Consider the following 23,523-nt stretch of genomic DNA (forward strand, 5'->3'; position numbering starts at 1 on the left):
AATTTCCAGCATCCACAGTATTTTGCTTTTACTTTGGTTAGATTCTCACCCCTACTAGCGGACCTGCTGGGTTATAACAATCAACAATGGTTTAGTGGACAATATTCAATCAATTTTTAATTTCAGATTTAGTCATTGAATTTAAATTCCACCAGCCGCCATGGTGGGATTTGCACCATTGTCCCTAAATCATTTCTGGATCACACATCCACCGATGTTATCACTACACCACTACCTCCCTGGTTTTGGTGGATTTATTTCCAAAATAGTCATTGCATAAACTATAAACATTTTCAGTAGATTGAGGAGTTGTTTATCCAATATCCATTGCTGTGGAACAGCTCTTGGATAAAGCAGTGCATTTAAACCCAGAGACATGACGGATGGTTCTCCAGCCGTTATCAGCACTGAGTAAAGCACTTCCTATTCCACAACTGCCATTGCTTTCACAAAGCCCACAGCTTCACATTGATTTGCATACACCTCACAAGAATTTGGGGATCAGAGGAAGCGAACTGTAAGGGAAAGTCCCCGTAATCATAATTCAATAAAATTTCCACATGCAACAGTAATCAACAGGCTGTGGTCCAGTATTTCAAGTTGCAAAAGGAGTAGATGCATTGAAGGATACCCATAGTTTTTAAGTTAGAAGTTTCCAAGTCTCTCAATAAGCATCCAATTTTTGCAGTTATTTTTTTGGGAACACCAGTTTATTCAGATTTCATTGTCCCTCAATAATTTGATTGGAGAAATAAAGAGTTAAGGATCTAGATGGCACCTACTGAGACACAGCAAGTTGTGTAAATGCTAATAGGAAATTACACAGGAATATATATAATGGAACATAGATTAAGTGAGTGGACCTAACAATGGTAGATGGGAGATCTATACAGAGAAACCTGAAACCGTACATTTCAAAACAGATACACTAGAACAATTTCTTAATGGAAATACGCTAGAAACTGAGAAATGTATCTCCACATCTACAATCACTAAAAGCTAGTAGACTGATGCAAATGTTGACCTTTATCTCAAGGGGGCTGGAATACAAAGGAGAAGAAATGATACTTCACTTGTCAAGTGCCATGATCTGATTCCATTCAGTTCTGGATGCACATCTGGAGGAGTTCAGGACAGATTTACCAGAATGGGGTTTGTAGGGTTAAATTACGAGGACAGGTTGCAGAAACATTGCTCGTTTGTCCTTAGAAGGTTGAGAGGGATGTAATTAAAGTTTAAAAGGATTTAATTGTGCAGATACAGGGGAGTTATTTCCTCTGGTGAAGAAATCCAGAACAAGCAGAAAAAATCTTAAAATCAGAGCTAGACCATTTAAGAATGAAATAAAGAAGTCACATTCACAAAGGGTAATGGAAATCTGGCATTTTTCCATCAAAAGACTATCAACATTGGGTCAATTGAAATGTTCAAGACTGATATTGATAGGATTTTTACTTAGCAAGGAAATCAAGACATACAAATCAAAGGCAGCTCAACAGTAAGATATATAATGAATCAGTATTTTACTTCAGCATTAACTGGTTTCATGCATTTAAGTAGTTAGGCGATCATAAAAATAATATAAAATACAAAAACCTACCAAATAGCCTCTCCATGCCAGTCGTTTACCATTTTGCTTTTGTACTGCTGAAAGTGCGTCATCCACTAAAATAAAATGTTGAAACATTATCTCGCAACTTTCCTGATATATTTGAAACCTGTGATTCCAAGTATTCCATTATGTAAATACACTATAGAACTATTTAAAATAATTGTTGAGCTGGCTGCAGCCGCAGCAATTTTATGAAGAGGTTTATCACCTAATTTACATATCACATGCCAAAAGATATAACTTAAAAAATAACAGCAATGGATCTGAATAAACTTGAATACAGTTCACACAAACTGCACTCAATTCAGTCACTGCTGAAGTATGAAATTAATGACTTGTTCATTTGTTTTCTGTGCTATTGCTTGAAGGAAGAATCTGGCCAGGACTTAGAACTCCCTTATCTTTGAATATTCCAAAGGGATCTTTAATAGTGGGGCAGCACGGTAGCACAGTAGTTATCACTGCTACCTCACAGCGCCAGGGATCTGGGTTCGATTCCTGGCTTGGGTCACTATCTGTGCGCAGTCTGCACATTCTCCCTGTGTCTGAGTGGGTTTCCTCCAGGTGCTCCAGTTTCCTCCCACAGTTCAAAGATATGCGGATGAGGTGGATTGGCCATGCTAAATTGCCCCTTAGTGTCAGGGGGACTAGCTAGAGCAAATACATGGGTTACGGGGATAAGGCCTGGGTAGGATTGTGTTCGGTGCAGACTCGATGCTTCTTCTGCACTATAGGAATCTATGAACAGACAGATGTAGCCCCAATTTAGCATCTTATCCAAATGACTACATGCTCTGTTTCAATTACCAAGGACATACCACAGTTCCAAAACCCAAGTATAAAAATTTGGTTTGCACTGTTCTAAATCTTTTCCATTTAATCTCATATCTACATCCCCTATGTATTTGACTTCTGTTTTTTAACAAATGAACTGGGCATTTTTTCAGTTTATCAATTTAAACCAGAAGTTTATTTAGTCTTACATGTAGTGTAAAGCCATTCTTACCTTCTTTTTGATTATCAAACATAATTACAGTAATATTGGATGATGGGTTTTTCAGCTTTGGGATTTGTAATACATGTTTGGCAGCTTGAAAGTAAGGGTAGAGTGAAGGCAGTTCCTTGACTGTAATATTTGCTGGCAAACTCGGATCCAAAACGATCATTGGTCCCTGCACACATTGTGACAACAAACATTCTGGTTGCTTCTCACTGTAATCAACAAATCTGCATTAATATAGTGTAGTTAACAAAGAAAGTGCCAATTAGTAAGAAGGACATCTACTACTCCATGTTCACTGCTTTAGTCCCTTCAGCTTTATTACAAAAACATTTGTATCTACTGTTAAATTAGTTTTAATACAGGCAAATTTGATTTAACCCTTTTGCCAATCAATTTAGTATTTTACATTCCTATTTCAATGAGGACAATAAGACAATCTTATTAACTGATGTTGTTATTTCCACAGCAGCAACAACAGCCCTCAGATGACTTGTACCATATAGATTGTGGATAAGTTCTGGGGAGTCAGGAGGAGACTTACTGCTGCAGAATTCTCAGCCTCTGAACTGTCCTTATCTTCACAAAATTTATATGGCTAGTCCAGTTTAATTTCTAGTCAATGATAACTCCCCCAAGATGTTGACCATGGGGGATTCTGTAACACCTTTGAATATTCTGCGGCAATGATTAGATTTTCCTTTGTTGTAGATAGTCACCTTTGGCACTTGTGTGGTGTGAATGTTACTTGCCACTTGTTAGTCTAAGTCTAAATATTGTCCAGGTCTTGCTGCATTTGGACATGGATTGCTTCAGTGTCTGAGAAGTCATGAATGGTACTGAACATTGCAATATTTAAAGGGAATAAGCAAGAGTGGTACCCCCCACAAATCCAACACTGTGGAGCTCAAAGGTTACAGATGATTGATTCATAGGAAAATAAAGTATAAAAATTGTCTTGAATACAGCATTGTGTTATAATTATTCTTTGGTTTATTTTGTTCATTTTGTGGAATGTGGACATTGCTGGCTAGGCCGGCATTTAATGTCCATCTCTAGTTGCTCTTTAGAAAGAGGTGGTAAGCTGCCTTATAGAACCACTGCAGTCCCCAAGGTGCACGTACACCAACAGTGCTGTTAGGGAAGGAATTCCTGGATTTTGACTTTCAATAGTAACCCCCAAGGATGTTGATCATGATCAAAAGGCTCCTCACTACGTCGCCTGCTATTTATTAAGAAAACGTTTGGACGCTCTTGTCTTCAAGTATCTCAGAATAGAAATCAATTACATCACAGTCATTTCCAATAACCTCTGAGCCAAAGATCAGGATCTGTCAAAGCTAAGAAACTGCAAATTGGCTTTCAATAACTTGATTACCTGTCCTACTTATAATATGTTAAACCTACACTGTGATAAAAATACATGTAAACCAGTTATAACACAATAACTTGCAACTCTCAAAAAACTTTTCAAAAGTCTTTTGAAGTTTAGCATCAATTACAAGCTAATTACCTTTTTTTAGTGGCTTCTGTAGCATTTCCAAGACTTTCCCTAAAAAAAGAAAATGCTAATTTATTAACAGCAAAAACTGAAGAATCTATTTAATTTAAATGATTATAGTAGCTGACACTGTAACCAAAGGCTCAGTACCCTGGAATTATATCATAAAGAGTACCATAAATGATACTCATGGATCTGCAATTAATCTGAAACATTCTTAAAAATCATATGGTCATTATCCTGAAATGTGAACACTGATGAAAATTACTGGAACACAACTCACTTCCACACCAGCAACTGCTGCCACAGATCATTTCACAGCAGTGTTCCATCCATTTGTACTTTAAAATACACAGGTGTGAAATATTGAATGCGGATTTTTATTGATAGCGAAAGGTGAAGGTAAGGTTGATACCACTATTCAAAGTTCCACAGAGAAGCTGACCAAAATTCAGTGTCGTCTCTTGTTGAAATCAAGAATTTTTATTTCAAAGGAGGTATGGGGTATGGTCTTGTTCTAGGCTAGGTTGCTTCTTGACATAATCAACAGCGAGCAGTGTTGTGAATCCCAGAATCTCCCTGTAGCAGCAGGCTAGGTTTAGAATAGCTCTGGGGTGACCATTTGAACTTGTGGAAACGTTGCTAGCAGCTGGGTATCTACATTCATGCCATTTTAAAGCCTTATCTTCTGTTGATTTTAATTGAGTCACATTGAGAACAATGACTATTCCCCCAAATGATTGGGCAGACCAGGGTCAGGCCTAATACATAATAAGTTAAAGAACTGCTTTCCCCCCAAAACTTTTAACTATAATTTGATTGGTCTATTTTAGTTGGGAATCCTTCCCCAGGTATTGATACTGACCCTTAAAGTATATCATTCCCTCAGGTAATCATGAATTTAAAGTTCAGCCTTTGTCATTTGAACTTATCTGCCTCGGTTGAAAAGATATACTAGACTTTAAGCTCCACATTTACCCGAAGGGATTGGATTGAACCCGATTCAGTTTTAACAGTACTTGCTGCTAGTTGATCATTTTAATTTATTCTCAGATGGGGAAGTCTCTGGCAAATATTACCTCATGCAGCTGTCTAGGTAGCTTCAGAGGACAGCTAAGAGTCAACAAGTTTGGTGCAGAGTCCCAAACCAGACAAGCAAGCAGATTACTTTCTCTAAAGGTCATTAGTGAAATAATTAGTTCACCACAATCCAAGTGTTTCATGGTCCCTTGAATTTGAAACTCCCAAATTTAGTGTTTGAACTAATAAGAACATAAGAAATAGGAGCAGGAGTAGGCCATCTAGCCCTTTGAGCCTGCCCCGCCATTCAATAAGATCATGGCTGATCTGAAGTGGATCAGTTCCACTTTCCTGCTCTCTCCCCATAACCCATAATTCCCTTGTCTATCAACTATTAGTTTGCATTATTAGTCCAGGCTTCACTGATTACCAGTCCAGTAACATAACCTATCTCAGGTCTATACAGAAGCCTGGGCAGTGAAAAGAGGGGTATTCAAAATTTGTAAACCACTGCCAAAAAAATTCAGAAATTGAAAGAAAAACACACTTCAATGTACGCTGGTCTCTCTTCATCTGTTCCCTCACTTCATGTAGTTCCTTCAGTAAACCTGGGTCTGTACCATTCACCCATGTGTAGACCACATCAATTGGCATTGGCAGACATAACCTAACATATACAAAAATAGTATTAGAGTAGTTATTCTTATTCTGTTCCAATTAACTATGTACATACTTGCATAACAGATATTGTAACACACAGTTGTTTGACAGGCATGTTGAAAAAACCCTCACTAAAATATATTCACACAGATTCCATATACAATATCGTGCAATCAACTTTGACAAGCATTTAAACTGACAATTCAGTTTCTTTTCTGTAACTGAAAGGGCTATAAAGTCAATCATTTTAAGTACATTTCAGTTGATGCAGTCTAATTACAGTACAACTTAGAAGTTGTTCTCTCCCTAAAGCAAAGGTAACAAAGCGGCACATACAAATTTTGTTAGCTCAGTTCTAATAAATTTAAATACCTTGCCTGAAGCATTCTTTGAACAATTACCATATCCAGATACTGTGGAGATCAAAGCTATCCTTATTATGTCAGAAATAGCACTGACAAATGCTAAGCAAATCTCCTTGTTTTCCATTCTTACCAAATGCTTTCAACACACCCTCAAACCATTCATACACTGAACTTTATTTTTTTCTGCATCCAACATCTGTGCAGTCTCCATGCTTGCCAATTTTATATTGCACGTCTATTGGTGCAAAGCTGAAACCACCTTACACAGCAACCAGCATCAGCTGAGGCTTAGTGGCAGCAATCTTGTCTGAGTTAGAGTGCTATGGATTCAAGTCACTTTCCAGAGGCTGAACTGCAAACTTTAGGCTACAGTTTGGAGTAGTACTGAGGGGGGACTGTGATGTCATAGGCACTGTCCTCCAATGGGACATTAACTAAAGTTCTCCTTCCAAGTAGGAGTGGAAAATCCCATTATTTCAAAGAGCGAGGGAGCCCTCTCAGGTGTCCTGGCCAATATGCATGCCTCAACCAACAGACTACCTGGTTGGTATAAGAACATAAGAAATAGGAGCAGGAGTAGGCCATCTAGCCCTTCGTGCCTGCCCCGCCATTCAATAAGATTATGGCTGATCTGAAGTGGCTCAGTTCCACATTCCTGCCCTCTCCCCATAACCCTTAATCCCCTCGCTTATCAAAAACCCATCAACCCACGTCTTAAAAATATTTAGCGAGGCAGCCTCCACCACTTCAACGGGCAGAGAATTCCAGAGATTCACCACCCTTTGAGTGAAGAAGTTCCTCCTCAACTCCGTTCTAAACCGCCCCCCCCTTTATCTTGAGGATGTGCCCCCTAGTCCTACTGTCCTTTCTGAGAGGGAAGAGTCTCTCCACCTCTATCCTATCCATCCCATTCATCATCTTATATGTCTCAATGAGATCTCCCCTCATTCTTCTAAACTCTAACGAGTACAAGCCTAGTTCATTCAGCCTCTCCTCATAGCTCAACCCCCTCAACTCCGGTATCAGCCTAGTAAACCTCCTCTGCACTCCCTCCAAGGCCAAAATATCCTTGCGTAAGTGTGGCGACCAAAACTGCACACAGTACTCCAGCTGCGGCCTCACCAATGCCCTATACAGCTGCAGCAAGACCTCCCTACTTTTATATTCAATCCCCCTCGCTATTAAGGCCAGCATCCCATTAGCCTTCCTGACCACCTGCTGCACCTGCAGGCTGGGTTTTTGCGACTCATGCACAAGGACCCCGAGGTCCCTCTGCACCGTCGCCTGCTGCAGTTTTGCACCACGTAAGTAATAGTCCTTCCTACCGTTATTCCTACCAAAGTGGACCACCTCGTACTTGCCAACATTAAATTCCATTTGCCAGTTCCTGGCCCATTCGCCCATTGCTTCTGCAGACTCTCCACACCCTCCGCGCAATTTGCCGTTCCACCAATCTTGGTGTCATCAGCAAATTTCGACACCATACACTCGGTTCCCTCCTCCAGATCATCTATATAAAGTATGAGTATTACGCTCAAGTTTGTGGAAGCTTGCTGCCTAACTGGCTGTTGCATTTCCTACGTCACAACAATAACTACACTTCAAAAGTACTTAAGGTTATATAGCACTTCGGCACATTGAGGTCATGAAAGCTGTGATATAAATACAAGCCCTCCTTCAAAGTTCCAATTTAACCAATACATGTATTTATGCACTAAATGTAGGTTCAAGTCTTCCTTTCACCCATTTCCAACAAACAGATGCATTTTCATCTGGCCATGAGTTCTGAAAGTGCATTATTTTCAGTGGTGAAGAACAAGCTGATGTGTCTCCTTGATGACTGAATCACCCAAAATACCACTCAACAAACCCATTATCTAAATTAGATAAGGCAGATCAAACAGGTTTACGGAGTTGAGAGCCCCCAAACAAGTTGTAACAAGTTTAATCCTTGCATTTGCAATCTGAAATGTTTGAACCAAGCAATCAAGAAGCATCTGAAACTAACATACTTTACCTATTTTGGAAAGATTTTCCAGCTACATTATCACGATAAGAATCAAACATGACATGATATTGATCTCGGCTCCATTCCAAGACAACCTAGAAAAAATAAAATTGAAAAATTGGATTTTCTTTTGCTTTGTATATTAACATTTTCCTGTACAGTTCAATATCATCCTAATAGGAAAAGAAGCAAATGCATAGGGACTGAACTAAATATTTCCTGAGCTGTAAACAGTTACCCAATGTTACTCGAATTTATTGAATTGGTTGCAACTGTTACTAACGTAGATTATTTTTCAACTCAACAATATGTAGAATATAAACGTAAAAATTAGGAGCTGGAGTAGGGCCTGCTCCGCCATTCAATATGATCAAAGCTGCTCCTCTATCTCAATGCCATGTTCCAGCTTCCTCCCCATAACCTTTAGTGCCATTAAAATCTAGAAAGTTATCTATCCCTTTTCTCAAATACATCTTGACTTGACCTCCACAGCTTTCTGTAGTACAGTGCAATAGAGTACTCTCCACTTGCCTGGATAAGTACAGCTCCAAAACATCCAGGCCAAAGCAGCCTACTTGATAGACACCCCATCCACCGTTGTCAACAGCCACTCCCTCTATCAGATGGACTGCAATAATTTAAGGCTTTTGGAACAGTATCTTCCAAATTCACAACCTCTCACATCGAAGGACAAACAGCAGAATGTGCTGGGAATACGACCACTTCAAGTTCCCTTCCAAGTTGGAACCAAATTGCCGTTCCTTCACTCTCTCAGGGTCAAATTCCTAGAATACCCTCCCTAACAGCATTGTAGATGTACCTAAACTACATGGACGACTCAAGAAGACAGCACACCACCACCTTTTTAAGGGTAATCTGGAAAGGGCAATGAATTCTGGTCTCACCAGCAACACCTGCATCCCATGAAAGATTTTTTTAGAAAATGAAATCCTTCTGTACCCTAACATAGGAACTTAAGAACAGGAGGCTACTTCATCTTCAGTCCATTCCACCACCATTCAAAGAGATCATAGCAGATCTGTCACCTAGCTTCACAGCCCTGCTCTTGTCCCACATCCTTTGATAGTTTTGGCTAAAAAAAATTCTCTCAAGTTTTCAAATTAACAATTCTTCTAGCATCTGCTCCTCCAGGTGCTCCAGTTTCCTCCCACAGTCAAAGCGACACGCTGGTTAGGCATTGGCCATGCTAATTCTCCTTCAGTGTGCCCGAACAAGCACCGGAGTGTAGCAACAAGGGAATTTTCACAGTAACTTCATCGTAGTGTTAACGTAAGCCTATTTGTGGCACTAATAAATAAACTTTTCAACAAGATATCCAAACTTCTACCACTCTTTGTATAAAAAGCACTTCCTAACTTTATTCCTGAAAAGTCTTGCTGTATTTTTTTGACTGTGCCTCCTTATCCTAGGCTCTAAGCGAGCAGAACTAGTTTCTCTCAATCTACTTTATCCATTCCCCTTAAAATCTTGAAACCTTTGATCAAGAAAACTGTAACTATCTAAATTCTATGGTATACAACCAGTTTGTGTAACCTCTCCTCATACTGTGACATGGAGTCCAGTATTAGAACATAGAACACTACAGCACAAACAGGCCCTTCGGCCCACGAGTTGCGCCGATCACATCAACACCTACCAATCTATAACCCCCAATCCCATTAAATTCCATATACTCATCCAGAAGTCTTTTAAAAGACCCCAGCGAGTTCGCCTCCACCACCACTGACGGCAGCCAATTCCATTCACTCACCACCCTTTGAGTGAAAAACTTACCCCTAACATCACTTCTGTACTTGCCTCCCCGCACCTTCAATCTGTGTCCTCTCGTAGCGACCATTTCAACCCGGGGAAATAGCCTCTGAGAATCCACCCTATCTATTCCTCTCAACATTTTATAAACTTCTATCAGGTCGCCTCTCAACCTTCGTCTCTCCAGGGAAAAGAGTCCCAGCTCCCTCAACCTAACTTCATAAGGCATGCCTCCCAGTCCAGGCAACATCCTTGTAAATCTCCTCTGTACCCTTTCAATAGCTTCTACGTCCTCCCTATAGTGAGGTGACCAGAACAGTGCACAGTACTCCAAATGAGGCCTGACAAGGGTCTTATAAAGTTGCAGCATTACCTCCCGATTCCTAAACTCAATCCCTCGATTAATGAAGGCCAGTGCACCATACGCCTTCTTGACCACATCTTCCACCTGCGAGGCCGATTTAAGAGTCCTGTGGACCCGGACCCCAAGATCCTTCTGCTTTTCAACACTACTAAGACTCTTGCCCTTGATAGTGTACTCGTTCATCCCACTGGTTCTGCCAAAATGGACGACTACACATTTATCCGCGTTGAAGTCCATCCGCCACTTCTCCGCCCAGTCCTGCATCCTATTTATGTCCTGCTGCAACTTTTGACATCCTTCCAGACCATCCACAACACCACCGACCTTCGTGTCATCAGCGAACTTACTTACCCATCCCTCCACTTCCTCATCTAGATCATTTATGAAAATGACAAACAGCAAGGGTCCTAGAACAGATCCCTGGGGCACTCCACTGGTGACTGACCTCCATGCCGAAAAAGACCCATCCACAACCACTCTCTGCCTTCTGCAGGCAAGCCAGTTCTGGATCCACAAGGCCAAAGCCCCTTGGATCCCATGCCCTCTCACCTTCTCAAGAAGTCTTGCATGGGGGACCTTATCAAACGCCTTGCTGAAGTCCATGTACACCACGTCCACTGCACTTCCTTCGTCAATGTGTTCAGTCACATTTTCGAAGAACTCAACTAGGCTCGTGAGGCACGACCTGCCCTCGACAAAACCGTGCTGACTATTTCTGATCATGTCAAACCTCTCCAAATGCTCGTAAATCTTGTCCCTCAGAAGCCTCTCCATCAGCTTACCAACCACTGAGGTCAGACTCACCGGTCGGTAATTTCCCGGGTTATCTCTGTTCCCTTTCTTGAAAATAGGAACTATATCCGCAATCCTCCAATCTTCCGGAACCTCTCCCGTCTCCATTGACGACGCAAAGATCATCGCCAGGGGCTCTGCAATCACTTCCCTCGCCTCCCACAGTATCCTGGGGTACATCCCATCTGGTCCCGGCGACTCATCTATCTATTAATCAGGTAAATCTACCTGCTCTCCCTCCAAGGCCTATCCTTCTTAACTGATGCCCAGTTCTGACAAAAGGCTACTAATCTGAAACACTAACTTTATTTTCTACTCCATAGCTGCTGCCAGTCATGCTGAGTGCATGCAACATTTCCTGCTTTTTATTTCAGAAGTGGTCAAGATTTCATTGAATTCACAACTATGAAATATACACAAAAGGAGTTCATATCTTGAATGAGCTATGTAATGGTGTGGGGAACATTGTAACTTCAAATATACAGAAGTCCAAAAAAAAAATCAAGAGAACATTGACAAATGGATTCAAGAAGAATCATCCAGACTTGAAACATTAACTCTGTTTTTGTTTTTTTTGTGAGAGCTGGAAGGGCTTTGACTCACAGGGCCTAAGCAAAAAGGGTGAGGCAAGGTAAGTTTATACATTTTTATTACTTTTTTCTCTGTATTTCTAAAAAGGGCAAGTATGAGTGTGAGGCCAGTATGTTGTTGCCAATGCAATAGGTGGGAGGTCCTGGAGGCTCCTGGTCTCCCAGACATCCATATCTGTGCTCGGTGTGTGGAGCTGCAGTCCCTAAGGAACCAGGTTAAGGAACTGGAACTGCAGCTCGAGGACCTTCGTCTCATTAGAGAGAATGAGGAGGTAACTGACAGGAGCTACCGGCAAGTGGTCACACCAGGGCAACGGGAAGAAGACAAGTGGGTAATGGTTAGGAAGGGGAAAGCTCATGTGATGGAGAGCACGCTGGTGGATGTCCCCCTTCAAAATAAGTACTCCTGTCTCAGTACTGCTGGGGGGGACAGCTCACCTGGTGGAGGAAGCAGTGGCCAGGTCTCTGGAGTTGAGCCTGACCCAGTACTTCAAAGAAGTAAGAAAAGGAGCAGCAAGGCAGTGTTAATAGGGGACTCCATAGTGAGGGGATCAGACAGGCGTATTTGCGGACGCAGACGGGAGTCGCAGATGGTGGTTTGCCTCCCTGGAGCTGGGATCCGGGATGTCTCTGGACGCTTCCCAGAGATCCTGAAAGGGGAGGATGAGGAGCCGGAGGTTGTGGTTCACATAGGTACCACTGACATAGGCAGGAAGAGAGAAGGGGTCATGAAAAGGGATTATAGGGAATTAGACAGCTGAGAAAGAGGAACTCGAAGGTAGTAATCTTAGCATTGCTGCCTGCACCGCAGAAGAGTGAGAGCAGAAATGGAATGAGGTGGAGGGTGAATGCGTGGCTGAGGGACTGGAGCAGGGGGCAGGGATTCCGGTTCCTGGATCATTGGGACCTCTTTAGGGGCAGGTGTGACCTGTACAGAAAAGACGGGTGGCGCTTGAATCCCAGGGGGACCAATATCTTGGCGGGAAGATTGGCTAGGGCTACTGGGCGGGCTTTAAACTAGAAAGGTTGGCGGGGGGGGAATAGAGATGAGGAGACTGAGAGCGAGGAGGTTAGCTCCCAGGTAGGGAAGGACTGTAGACAGTATGAGAGGGAGGTTAGATGGGTAATGGAGAAGGGAAGTGCCCAGACCGAGGGTCTGAGGTGTGTCTATTTTAACGCCAGGAGTGTAGTGAACAAAGTAGATGAGCTGAGGGCGTGGATTGCTGCTTGGGAATGTGATGTGGCGGCCATTACAGAGACTTGGATGTCTCAGGGACAGGACTGGGTACTTCAGGTGCCGGGATTCAGATGCTTCAGGAAGGACAGGGAGGGGGGCAAAAGAGGTGGCGGAGTGGCACTGTTGATCAGGGACAGTGTCATGGCTGCAGAGAAGGTGGATGCCGTGGAGGGACTGTCTACGGAGTCTCTGTGGGTGGAAGTTAGGAACAGCAAAGGGTCGATAACATTGCTGGGTGTTTTCTATAGGCCGCCCAATAGTGACAGGGAAGTTGAGGTGCAGATAGGGAAACAGATCCTAGAGAGATGTAGTAATAACAGAGTTGTCGTGATGGGAGACTTTAATTTCCCAAACATTGACTGGAATATCCCTAGGGTAAGGGGTTTGGATGGGAAGGAGTTTGTTAGGTGTGTTCAGGAGGGTTTCCTGACACAGCACGTAGATAAGCCTACGAGAGGAGAGGCTGTACTTGACCTGGTGCTGGCTAATGAACCAGGACAGGTGTGGGATCTCTCGGATGGAGATCATAATTCTATCTCCTTCACAGTAGCATTGGAAAGAGATAGGATCAGGCAGGCTAGGAAGATGTTTGTCTGGAGTAAGGGGAAATATGATGACATCAGGCAGACAATTGGACGAGTAAACTGGAAAGTGGTGTTCTTGGGGAAAAGTACTGAAGGAAGGTGGCGGTTTTTCAAGGAACATTTGACTGGAACTCTGCACGACAACGTTCTGATGAGACAAGGGGGTTTTGGTAGGTCGCGGAAGCCGTGGTGCAAGAAGGTTGTGGTGAACCTGGTCAGGAAGAAAAGAAAGGTGTATAAAAGGCTCAGAGAGCTAAGAGACGTTAAGGATTTAGAGGAGTGTAAGGCTTGTAGAAAGGAGCTTAAAAAGGAAATTAGGAGAGCCAGAAGGGGACATGAGAAGGCCTAGACTGGTAAAATTAAGGAGAATCCCAAGGCGTTCTACAAATATGTGAAGAGTAAAAGGATGAGAAAAGAAGGGATAGGACCTATAAAAGGTGAAGGGGGAAAAGTCTGTGTGGAACCGGAAGAAATGGCAGAGGTGCTTAATGAGTACTTTGCCTTTGTATTCACGGTGGAAAGTGATCTGGGAGGTTGTACTACAGGTTTGAGGCAGACTGAAAAGATTGAGCATGTGGATATTAAGAAAGAGGATGTGTTGGAACTTTTAAATTCGATCAAGATAGATAAGTCGCCAGGACCAGATGGGACGTACCCCAGGTTATTGTGGGAGGTGAGGGAAGTGATTGCAGAGCCCCTGGCGACGATCTTTGCATCATCGATGGAGATGGGAGAGGTTCCGGAGGATTGGAGGATTACGGACGTGGTTCCTATTTTCAAGAAAGGGAACAGAGATAGCCCGGGAAATTACCGACCGGTGAGTCTGACCTCAGTGGTTGGTAAGTTGATGGAGAGGTTTCTGAGGGACAAGATTTATGAGCATTTAGAGAAGTTTAGAATGATCAGGAATAGTCAGCATGGCTTTGTCAAGGGCAGGTCGTGCCTCACGAACCTAGGTGAGTTCTTTGAAAATGTGACTGAACACATTGACGAAGGAAGAGCAGTGGACGTGGTTTACATGGACTTCAGCAAGGCATTTGATAAGGTCTCCTATGCAAGACTTCTTGAGAAGGTGAGAGGGCATGGGATCCAAGGGGCTTTGGCCTTGTGGATTCAGAACTGGCTTGCCTGCAGAAGGCAGAGAGTGGTTGTGGATGGGTCTTTTTCTGCTTGGAGGTCAGTCACCAGTGGAGTGCCCCAGGGATCTGTTCTAGGACCCTTGCTGTTTGTCATTTTCATAAATGACCTAGGTGAGGAAGTGGAGGGATGGGTTAGTAAGTTCGCCGACGATACAAAGGTTGGTGGTATTGTGGATAGTCTGGAGGCATGTCAGAAGTTGCAGTGTGACATAGATAGGATGCAAGACTGGGCGGAGAAGTGGCAGATGGACTTCAACATGGATAAATGTGTAGTGGTCCATTTTGGCAGGACCAACAGGATGCAGGAGTACAACATCAAGGGTAGGAGTCTTACCTAGGTTGAAAAGCAGAAGGATCTTGGGGTCCGGGTCTATAGGACTCTTAAATCGGCCTCGCAGGTAGAGGATGAGGTCAAGAAGGCGTATGACGTACTGGCCTTCATTAATCGAGGGATTGCATTTAGGAGTCGAGAGGCAATGCTGCAACTTTATAGGACCCTTGTCAGACCCCACTTGGAGTACTGTGTGCAGTTCTGGTCACCTCACTACAGGAAGGATGTGGAAGCCATTGAGAGGGTGCAGAGGAGATTTACAAGGATGTTGCCTGGATTGGGAGGCATGCCTTATGAAGATAGGTTGAGCGAGCTAGGTCTCTTCGCCCTGGAGAGACGAAGGTTGAGAGGCGGCCTGATAGAGGTTTATAAAACATTGAGGGGAATAGATAGGGTGGATTCTCGGAGGCTATTTCCCAGGGCTGAAATGCTCGCTATGAGAGGTCACAGGTTTAAGGTGCTGGGAAGCAAGTACAGAGGAGATGTTAGGGGAAAGTTTTTCATTCAGAGGGTGGTGAGTGAGTAGAATCGGCTGCCGTCGGTAGTGGTAGAGGCAAACTCACTGGGGTCTTTTAAGAGACTTCTGGATGAGTATATAGGATCTAATGGCATTGGAAGTTACAGATAGTTCTACGGCTTGGTAGGTATAGATGTGATCGGCGCAACTTGTGGGCCGAAGGGCCTGTTTGCGCTGTAGTGTTCTATGTTCTACGTTTCTCTCTCCATAGATGCTGCCAGCCCTGCTGAGTATCCCCAGCATTTTCTGTTTATATTTAGGAAACTAAAATGGAGATATCAGTATAAGGTCTTCAGCTACATAACTAACAAACATTAAACAATAAAAACCCACATTTCCACACTACAGTTCTGTAACTAATTACTGAAATTACAGTACATTCAACCGCAAAAACTACAACTGTCGCACCTATAATTACGCAGTTATGGGTGGTATATTCAGCCAAATCTGCACACAGTGGCTTATTAGGTTTATGGTTATAAATAATTTCACAAGTTACTTACCTCTCCAAACTGAAAGGCAGATACAATCATGAGCACTAATCCTCCAAAGCAGAGGTAAAGGCCATACTGATGGGACAGACAGGTGTAGGTCTGTCTCTGAACCAACTTCAACAATGAATTGAGGATCATGGCCAACCTTACATACTCCTGGTGCACACACACAACCAGAGTCACAAACTCATCTACAGCAAGGGCAGATCACTGGAGAGACAAAAGAACACAAATATAACAACACTGAAATATGCTAGAGTTACAACATAATGAAACATCTCCAACACAGTGGCTTGTGCTTAAGATTGACAATCAGTCACACCAGCTTAGCTCACAAGTCAAGTACACACCTTTCAGCAAACAGAATATAAAAACATATGCAACATGAAAATTACAGATGAAAAAACATTAAAATCAAATTTCCCAAATGGCAAGAAACATGCACTGTACACAAAATTGAATGAAAACAGGATTGAAATTGCCAAAAAAAATTGATGTGAAATGCAACAAATACAGTATCTGCGTAAATATAATGCCGACATCTCCACAGCATAAGTAGAACATAGCAGACTAAATATAATGCAAAATTAAGAACAAGCCTTTTAGTTACTGCATGTACTTTCAAATATTTACTATGCCACAACCATTTGTCAGGTTCTTTCCTTTCTGCCAAATCTTGATCAATCAAGCTCTGTCTTAAATAACTCGGGCTGTACTTCGCTAACACCATTCTGTGGGAGCCAGAGCTGTGCTTTTAGAAATAGGTACAATAAGCCAGGTCTGCTGAGACTTATACCAATATTAAACAGCATCAATGGCAATCTCAGAAGTCAATGTGGCAGACTGGCCAACGACATTCAAAACGTAGAATGCTCTCACAAGCTGTGTCCAAAAGTATCCAAATATAATTAAATAATCTATGAGATTTGCTAACTTTTGTAACATTATGAATTGTAAGTTGCTGATTGTTTCATTGTATTTGGAAAAAACCTTAGAGATAAGATTATTTACCACATCAAAGCAGTGCACCACGCTTGTCATCTATACTATTCCATCATCTAACTGCACTTGGAACATCTCTATTTTGTTTCATATTTCCCTGCCCCACAGGATATGCTAAACATTCAAACAACAATGACCTGTTTTCATTGATAACAGATCAAAAATCAATGGCATAAAGAATTCTCAGAAAATCACATAACCCTATTTAAGAAAATTAGTTTGATTTATTTCACAATCATAAACCAGTGCCTTAATTTATATTTTATCCTTTTTATGCGGAGGGTCAGTTTTGATGCCTTCTCAGTACCCTTTCCAATTTATTAATTTAATCTCAGACCCACAGCTGGATTGGCAATTTGTGACACCATAACACCATCTTTACAGCAAGACTGGAATTCGAAATCTTTTATCCAAACATGCAGGGAAATTTCAGATGCTTATTAAGCACAGATATCAAAATTTGATTTGATTTGTTACATGTATTGGTATACAGTGAAAAGTATTTGTGCGCACTATACAACCATACTGCTCGTAAGGAGAGGGTGCAGAATATAGTATTGCCATTATAGATAGTTCGAAAAGAAAATTCAGCTTAACATATTAGGTCCATTCAGGGAAGAAGCTGTTCTTGAGTTGGTTTGTACGTGACCTCAAGCTTTTGTATCTTTTACCAGATGGAAGAAGGTGAAAGAAAGTATGTCCGGGATGCGTGGGGTCCTTGATTATGCTGGCTACCTTTCCAAGGCAGTGGGAAGTGTAGGCGGAGTCAATGCATGGGAGGCTGGTTTGCAGGATGGATTGGACTGCATTCACAACCTTTTCTAGTTTCTTGTGGTCTTGGTCAGAGCAGAAGCCATACCAAGCTGGGACACATCCAGTTAGGATGCTGTTATGGTGCATCTGGTGAGAGTCCTGCGTATCCAACACAGATCAAATCCTTGAGCACATTTTGAACCAGGATTGGTACTGCACTGGCCTCTTTTAAGGTCAAACCAAATAAATAAACTCAAGTTAAATCAGGACAAAATTCAACTCATACCGCAACTTTAGCATGACTGCAAAAGCTGCTTTGCTGTAAAGCAAAATTCCAGAATACATACATCCAGGGGGCAAAGAAAATCAAACAGTTTGGTTTTATTTGTGCACTGTATAATTCTATAAATCACATCCAACTTCCTGGCTACATATTCTCACATTGGTTAATTGGGGGAATGGCCACACGTAAAGATCTGGCCTTCTAATCCTATAACTGGCCTGCTACTCCTGCTCCTATTTCTTATGTTCTTAAAACTTAGTTCTATTGCAATTACATTTCCTATTTACTGATTCGTACTGTTTAAATTCTGTGCATCTAGGATTGTGAAATGTCCATTCTCAACACTTGTCTCATTGCTAGATAGATCCTAAACCAGATACATTAAGATTCATCTTGAGATTTTTACAATATTGGGACCACTGGTTTAAACTTTACAAATTCCTGAAGGTCCAGAACATAGTTATGAAACCCTCAGGAAAAATCTTCGGTTCTCCTATTCAATAGCACATTTAAACTATAGCTTTACCATTGGGACATGGTAAGGCATACAGCAATAGCCATGTCCAGCATGGAGCAATCCAGGCTCCAAACAGCCAGTCATCCATCTCTGTTTTGATCATAAATCAGTTCCCATGTTGAACCAGGAATACAACATGTCTAAACAGTGAGTTCCTAAGACTTTGTGGACTCTTTATACCCCAACTATCATTAGTGTAAAATACATTTAAAAAGTGGAGGCTGCTGGTAAATTCTTCAAATGTAACACAGGCTTGATAGCATTGCTAAGGAGCAGAGGCAGGTTAATATTTTATGCACAGATCATCCATCAGTTGCAAGAATTTAAAACAGAAACTTCTGCGCAATGATAGCACTCTGTACTTTAATTTTTAAATTCTTAATTACAGTAATTTTTTTCCTCCTTTTTAGTTCAAGGAAGCAGAAAGTCATCAGTTCTTTCTGCAACATATTGCCAACAGTGCTCAGCTTAGTAAGACCAGGCCCGCAGAGCAGTAACAATGCTAGTTCAGCCTTAAACTGCACAGGAATTGATAGACTGAACAACAAGACCTTACTCCACCCTGGGCCATACCTCATTTTTTCACCTCCCCCCATCCTTAGTATTCACCCATTCCTTAATTTGCCAAGGTACAGAGGAGTGTCACTAGGATGTTGCCTGGGATGGAGCATTTGAGCTATAAGGAAAGACTAGAAATGCTTGGATTATTTTCTTTAGAGCAGAGAAAGGTAGGGGGGGAACATGATTGAGGTGTATAAGTTTATGAGGGATATGGACAGGGTGAGTCAGGGGCAGCTGTTTCCCTTGGTTGAGGGGTCAGTCATGAGGGGTGAGGGCAGGAGATTCAAAGGGGATTTGAGAAAAAAACCACTTCATTCAGAGGGTTGTGGGAATCAGGAATACTCTGCCTGGGAAGGTCAAAGCTGGAAACCTTACATTTAAAAAACATTTGGATGAGCACTTGAAATATCATAATGTTTAATATTGCAGGAAAATGGGATTAGTGTGTCTTTAGTGGTAGATATTGTCTGTGCAGAATCGGTAGGCTGAAGAATCTTTTCTGCACTGCATGACTATGAGAACAATAGCTCCCCCATTACCATTTCTTCCCACAATGACTCTGCCATTTTCTCCATCCCTTGAACTGTTATTCCACCCTCTTCCCACCCCAAGATCTTGCTATTTCCCCCTCTTTAACCATAGAACCATCGAACATTACAGCACAAAAACAGGCCTTTTGGCCCTTCTTGGCTGTGCCAAACCATTTTTCTGCCTAGTCCCACTGACCTGCACCTAGACCATATCCCTCCACACCCCTCTCATCCATGTACCTGTCCATGTTTTTTCTTAAATGTTAAAAGTGGTCCACATTCACCACTTCATCTGACAGTTCATTCGACACTCCCACCACTCTGTGTGAAGAAGCCCCCATAATATTCCCTTTAAACTTTCCCCCTTCACCCTTAACCCATGTCCTCTAATTTTTTCTCCCCTAGTCTCAGTGGAAAAAGCCTTCTTGCATTCACTCTATCTTTACCCATCATAATTTTATACACCTCTATTTATTCCCTGGAGCATAGAAGAATGAGGGGGGATTTAAGTCCTAACCTAAGGACATAAGAAATAGGAGCAGGAGTAGGCCATCCAGCCCTTCGAACCTGCCCCACCATTCAATAAGATCATGGCTGATCTGAAGTGGATCAGTTCCACTTTCCTGCTTTCTCCCCATAACCCTTAATTCCCTTGTCTGTCAAAAACCTATCTACCCGTGACTTAAATATATTTAGTGAGGTAGCCTCCACCACTTCAACGGGCAGAGAATTCCAGAGATTCACCACCCTTTGACTGAAGAAGTTCCTCCTCAACTCCGATCTAAACTGCAGCACCCCCCCCCCCTTATCTTGAGGCTGTGCCCTCTAGTCCTATTATCCTTTCTAAGCGGGAAGAATCTCTCTACCTCTACCCTATCCATCCCTTTCATTATCTTGTACGTTTCTGTAAGATCCCCCCTCATCCTTCTAAACTCCAACGAGTACAGACCCAGTTTATTTAGTCTCTCTTCATAGTCCAACCCCCTCATCTCCGGTATCAGCCGAGTGAACCTCCTCTGCACTCTCTCCAAGGCCAAAATATCCTTGCGCAAGCGCAACGACCAAAACTGCACACAGTACTCCAGCTATTCAACCTTTCTCCATAACTCAGTTTCTCAAGTCCTGCCAATATCTTTGTAAACCTTCTCTGCACTCTTTAACCTTATTAATATCCTTCCTGTAATTAGATAACCAAAACTGCACACAATACTCTCAATTCGGCCCCAGCAATGTCTTATACAACCTCACCATAACATTCCAACTCTTATACTCAAGACTTTGATTTATAAAAACCAATGTACCAAAAGCACTCTTTACGACCCTACCTACCCGTGACACCACTTTTAGAGAATTATGTATCTGTATTCCCAGAATTCTCCGTTCTACTGTACGCTTTAGTGTCCTACCATTTACCTTGTACGTTCTACCTTGGTCTGTCCTTCCAAAGTGCAATACCTCACACTTGTCTGCATTAAACTCCATCTGCCATTTTTCAGCCCATTTTTCTAGCTGGTCCAGATCCCTCTGCAAGCTTTGAAAACCTTCCTCACTGTCCAATCTTTGTATCATCAGCAAATTTGCTGATGCAATTTACCACACTATCATCCAGATCATTGATACAGATGACAAACAACAAGGGACCCAGCACTGATCCCTGTGGCACACTACCAGTCACAGGCCTCCACTCAGAGAAGCAATCCTCCACTACCACTATTTGGCTTCTTCCATTGAGCCAATGTCTAATCCAATTTACTACCTCTCCATGTATACCTAGCGACTGAATCTTCCTAACCTCCCATGTGGGACCTTGTCAAAGGCCTTACTGAAGTCCACGTAGACAACATCCACTGCCTTCCCTTCATTCACTTTCCTGGTAACTTCCTCAAAAAACTCAAATAGATTGGTTAAACATGACCTACTACACAAAGCCATGTTGACTCTCCCTAATAAGTCCCTGTCCATCTAAATATTTATAGATCCTATCTCTTCATACTCCTTCCAATAGTTTACCTACTACTGACGTCAAATTTACCGGCCTATAATTTCCCAGATTACTTTTTGTGCCTTTTTATACAACAGAACAACATGAGCTATCTTCCAATTATCAGGCACCTCACCCATGGATACCGGCATTTTAAATATATCTGCCAGAGCCCCTGCAATCTCAACACTAGTCTCCTTCAAGGTCCGAGGGAACACCCTGTCCGATCCTGGGGATTTATCTACACTGAATTGCCTCAATACAGTAAGCAACTCCTCCCCTTTAATCTGTATAGGTTCCATGACCTCCCTGCTTGTTTGCCTTATTTCCACAGACTCCACGCCAGTTTCCTTAGTAAATATGGTTGCAAAAAACCCATTTAATATCTCTCCCATTTCTTTTGGTTCCATACATAGCTGACCACTCTGATCTTCAGACGACCAATTTTATCCCTTACTATCCTTATGCCACTCCAAACCCCACCATTCCACACTTCCCCAATCCAGACATCTACCCTACCTGCTAATCCCTAATCTACACACCTTGAGACACTAAGGGGCAATTTAGTACAATCAACCAACCTAACCTACACGTCTTTCGGACTGTGGGAGGAAACCCGGAGGAAACCCACACAGACACGGGGAGAATGTGCAAACTCCACACAGGCAGTGATCCAAGCCAGGGATCCCTGGAGCTGTGAGGCAGCAGTGCTAACCACTGTGCCACCATTCCACACCCCCAGCCCTGCCATTCCCTCCATTTCCCCCTCCTCCTCCCGCCATACCCCCTTGTTCCTCCTCCCCAGCCCTGCCATTCCCCTCTCCTCCTCCCCCTCGCCACACCGCCCTCCTCCTCCATCCAACCCTGCCATTCCCTCCTCCTCCTAGCCCTGCCATTCCCTCCTCCTCCTCCTCCTCCACACCTCGATCCTTTCACCAGTTCCCCCGAGCCGAGTCGGGGACAGGTTTGCAGCGACAATGTTGTATTTAGAGGTACAATTTGTTGTGTGCAGACTTGCCTCAGACGGGTGACCGCTAGGCTCGAGACCAGCCTAACCGAAGCTGCCCGCGCGCCGCATTCAAACGGCACCAACATTCCAACCCGGCTGCCGGCCACCTCAAGGCACGTGACCAGGCCCCGGACACGGCGGGAAATGCGCACGCGCCTTGCCAGGTTCGTCAACACCCCCGGGCAGCGCGCGTGCGCTACGGCCGGCACACCGACACCCCCGGGCAGCGCGCGTGCGCTACGGCCGGCACACCGACACCCCCCCGGCAGTGCGCGTGCGCTATGGCCGGCACACCGACATCCCCGGGCAGCGCGCGTGCGCTACGGCCGGCACACCGACAACCCCGGGCAGTGCGCGTGCGTTATGGCCGGCACACCGACAACTCGGCGGCAGCGCACCAACAACTCGGGCAGCGCGCGTGCGCCGCAGCCGGCATACCAACAACCTGGGCAGTGCGCGTGCGCCATGTCCGGCACATCGGCATGCCGGGAAAGCGCATGGGCAAACCGGTCTCTGAAGCTTTGGTTTGTGGGCGGGGTTTACTGGCAAGGTGAGCCTACCTGGATTAGGTTATCCTGCACGACCACAATTCCACCCAGGCTCTATCCCCATAATTCCATGCATTTACCCTAGCTAGTCTCTCTGACACTAAGGGGCAATTTAGCATGGCCAATCAACCTAACCTGCACATCTTTGGACTGTGGGAGGAAACCGGAGCACCCGGAGGAAACCCACGCAGACACAGGGAGAATGTGCAAACTCCACACAGACAGTGACCCGAGCCGGGAATTGAACCCAGGTCCCTGGAGCTGTGAAGCAGCAGCGCTAACCACTGTGCTACCGTGCCACCCCCACGGTAGCATTGTGGGGCGGCACGGTAGCACAGCCGCCGTGAGACTACTT

The 23,523-nt window shown here is 43.4% G+C and overlaps 1 protein-coding gene across 1 annotated transcript in view; it reads right to left on the reverse strand.

Annotated features, from left to right (window-relative positions):
- The window catches only part of LOC145344316 (N-acetylglucosamine-1-phosphotransferase subunits alpha/beta-like), a 74,730-nt gene extending 51,989 nt beyond the window's left edge, over positions 1–22,741 (reverse strand). The window contains exons 1-7 of the mRNA XM_080191417.1: positions 22,630–22,741; positions 15,994–16,194; positions 8,176–8,261; positions 5,681–5,800; positions 4,126–4,164; positions 2,619–2,824; positions 1,601–1,665 (exon numbers count right to left, since the gene is read on the reverse strand). Of these exons, the coding sequence (XP_080047543.1) occupies positions 1,601–1,665; positions 2,619–2,824; positions 4,126–4,164; positions 5,681–5,800; positions 8,176–8,261; positions 15,994–16,122 (645 nt within the window). The 5' untranslated portion in view covers positions 16,123–16,194; positions 22,630–22,741. The remainder of the gene's footprint in view (positions 1–1,600; positions 1,666–2,618; positions 2,825–4,125; positions 4,165–5,680; positions 5,801–8,175; positions 8,262–15,993; positions 16,195–22,629) is intronic.
- Between the last annotated feature and the right edge of the window lie 782 nt (positions 22,742–23,523).

Source organism: Carcharhinus amblyrhynchos, chromosome 6, assembly GCF_965287045.1.
Source record: "Carcharhinus amblyrhynchos chromosome 6, sCarAmb.v2.hapA, whole genome shotgun sequence".
In the NCBI taxonomy this organism is placed as follows: Eukaryota; Metazoa; Chordata; class Chondrichthyes; order Carcharhiniformes; family Carcharhinidae; genus Carcharhinus; species Carcharhinus amblyrhynchos.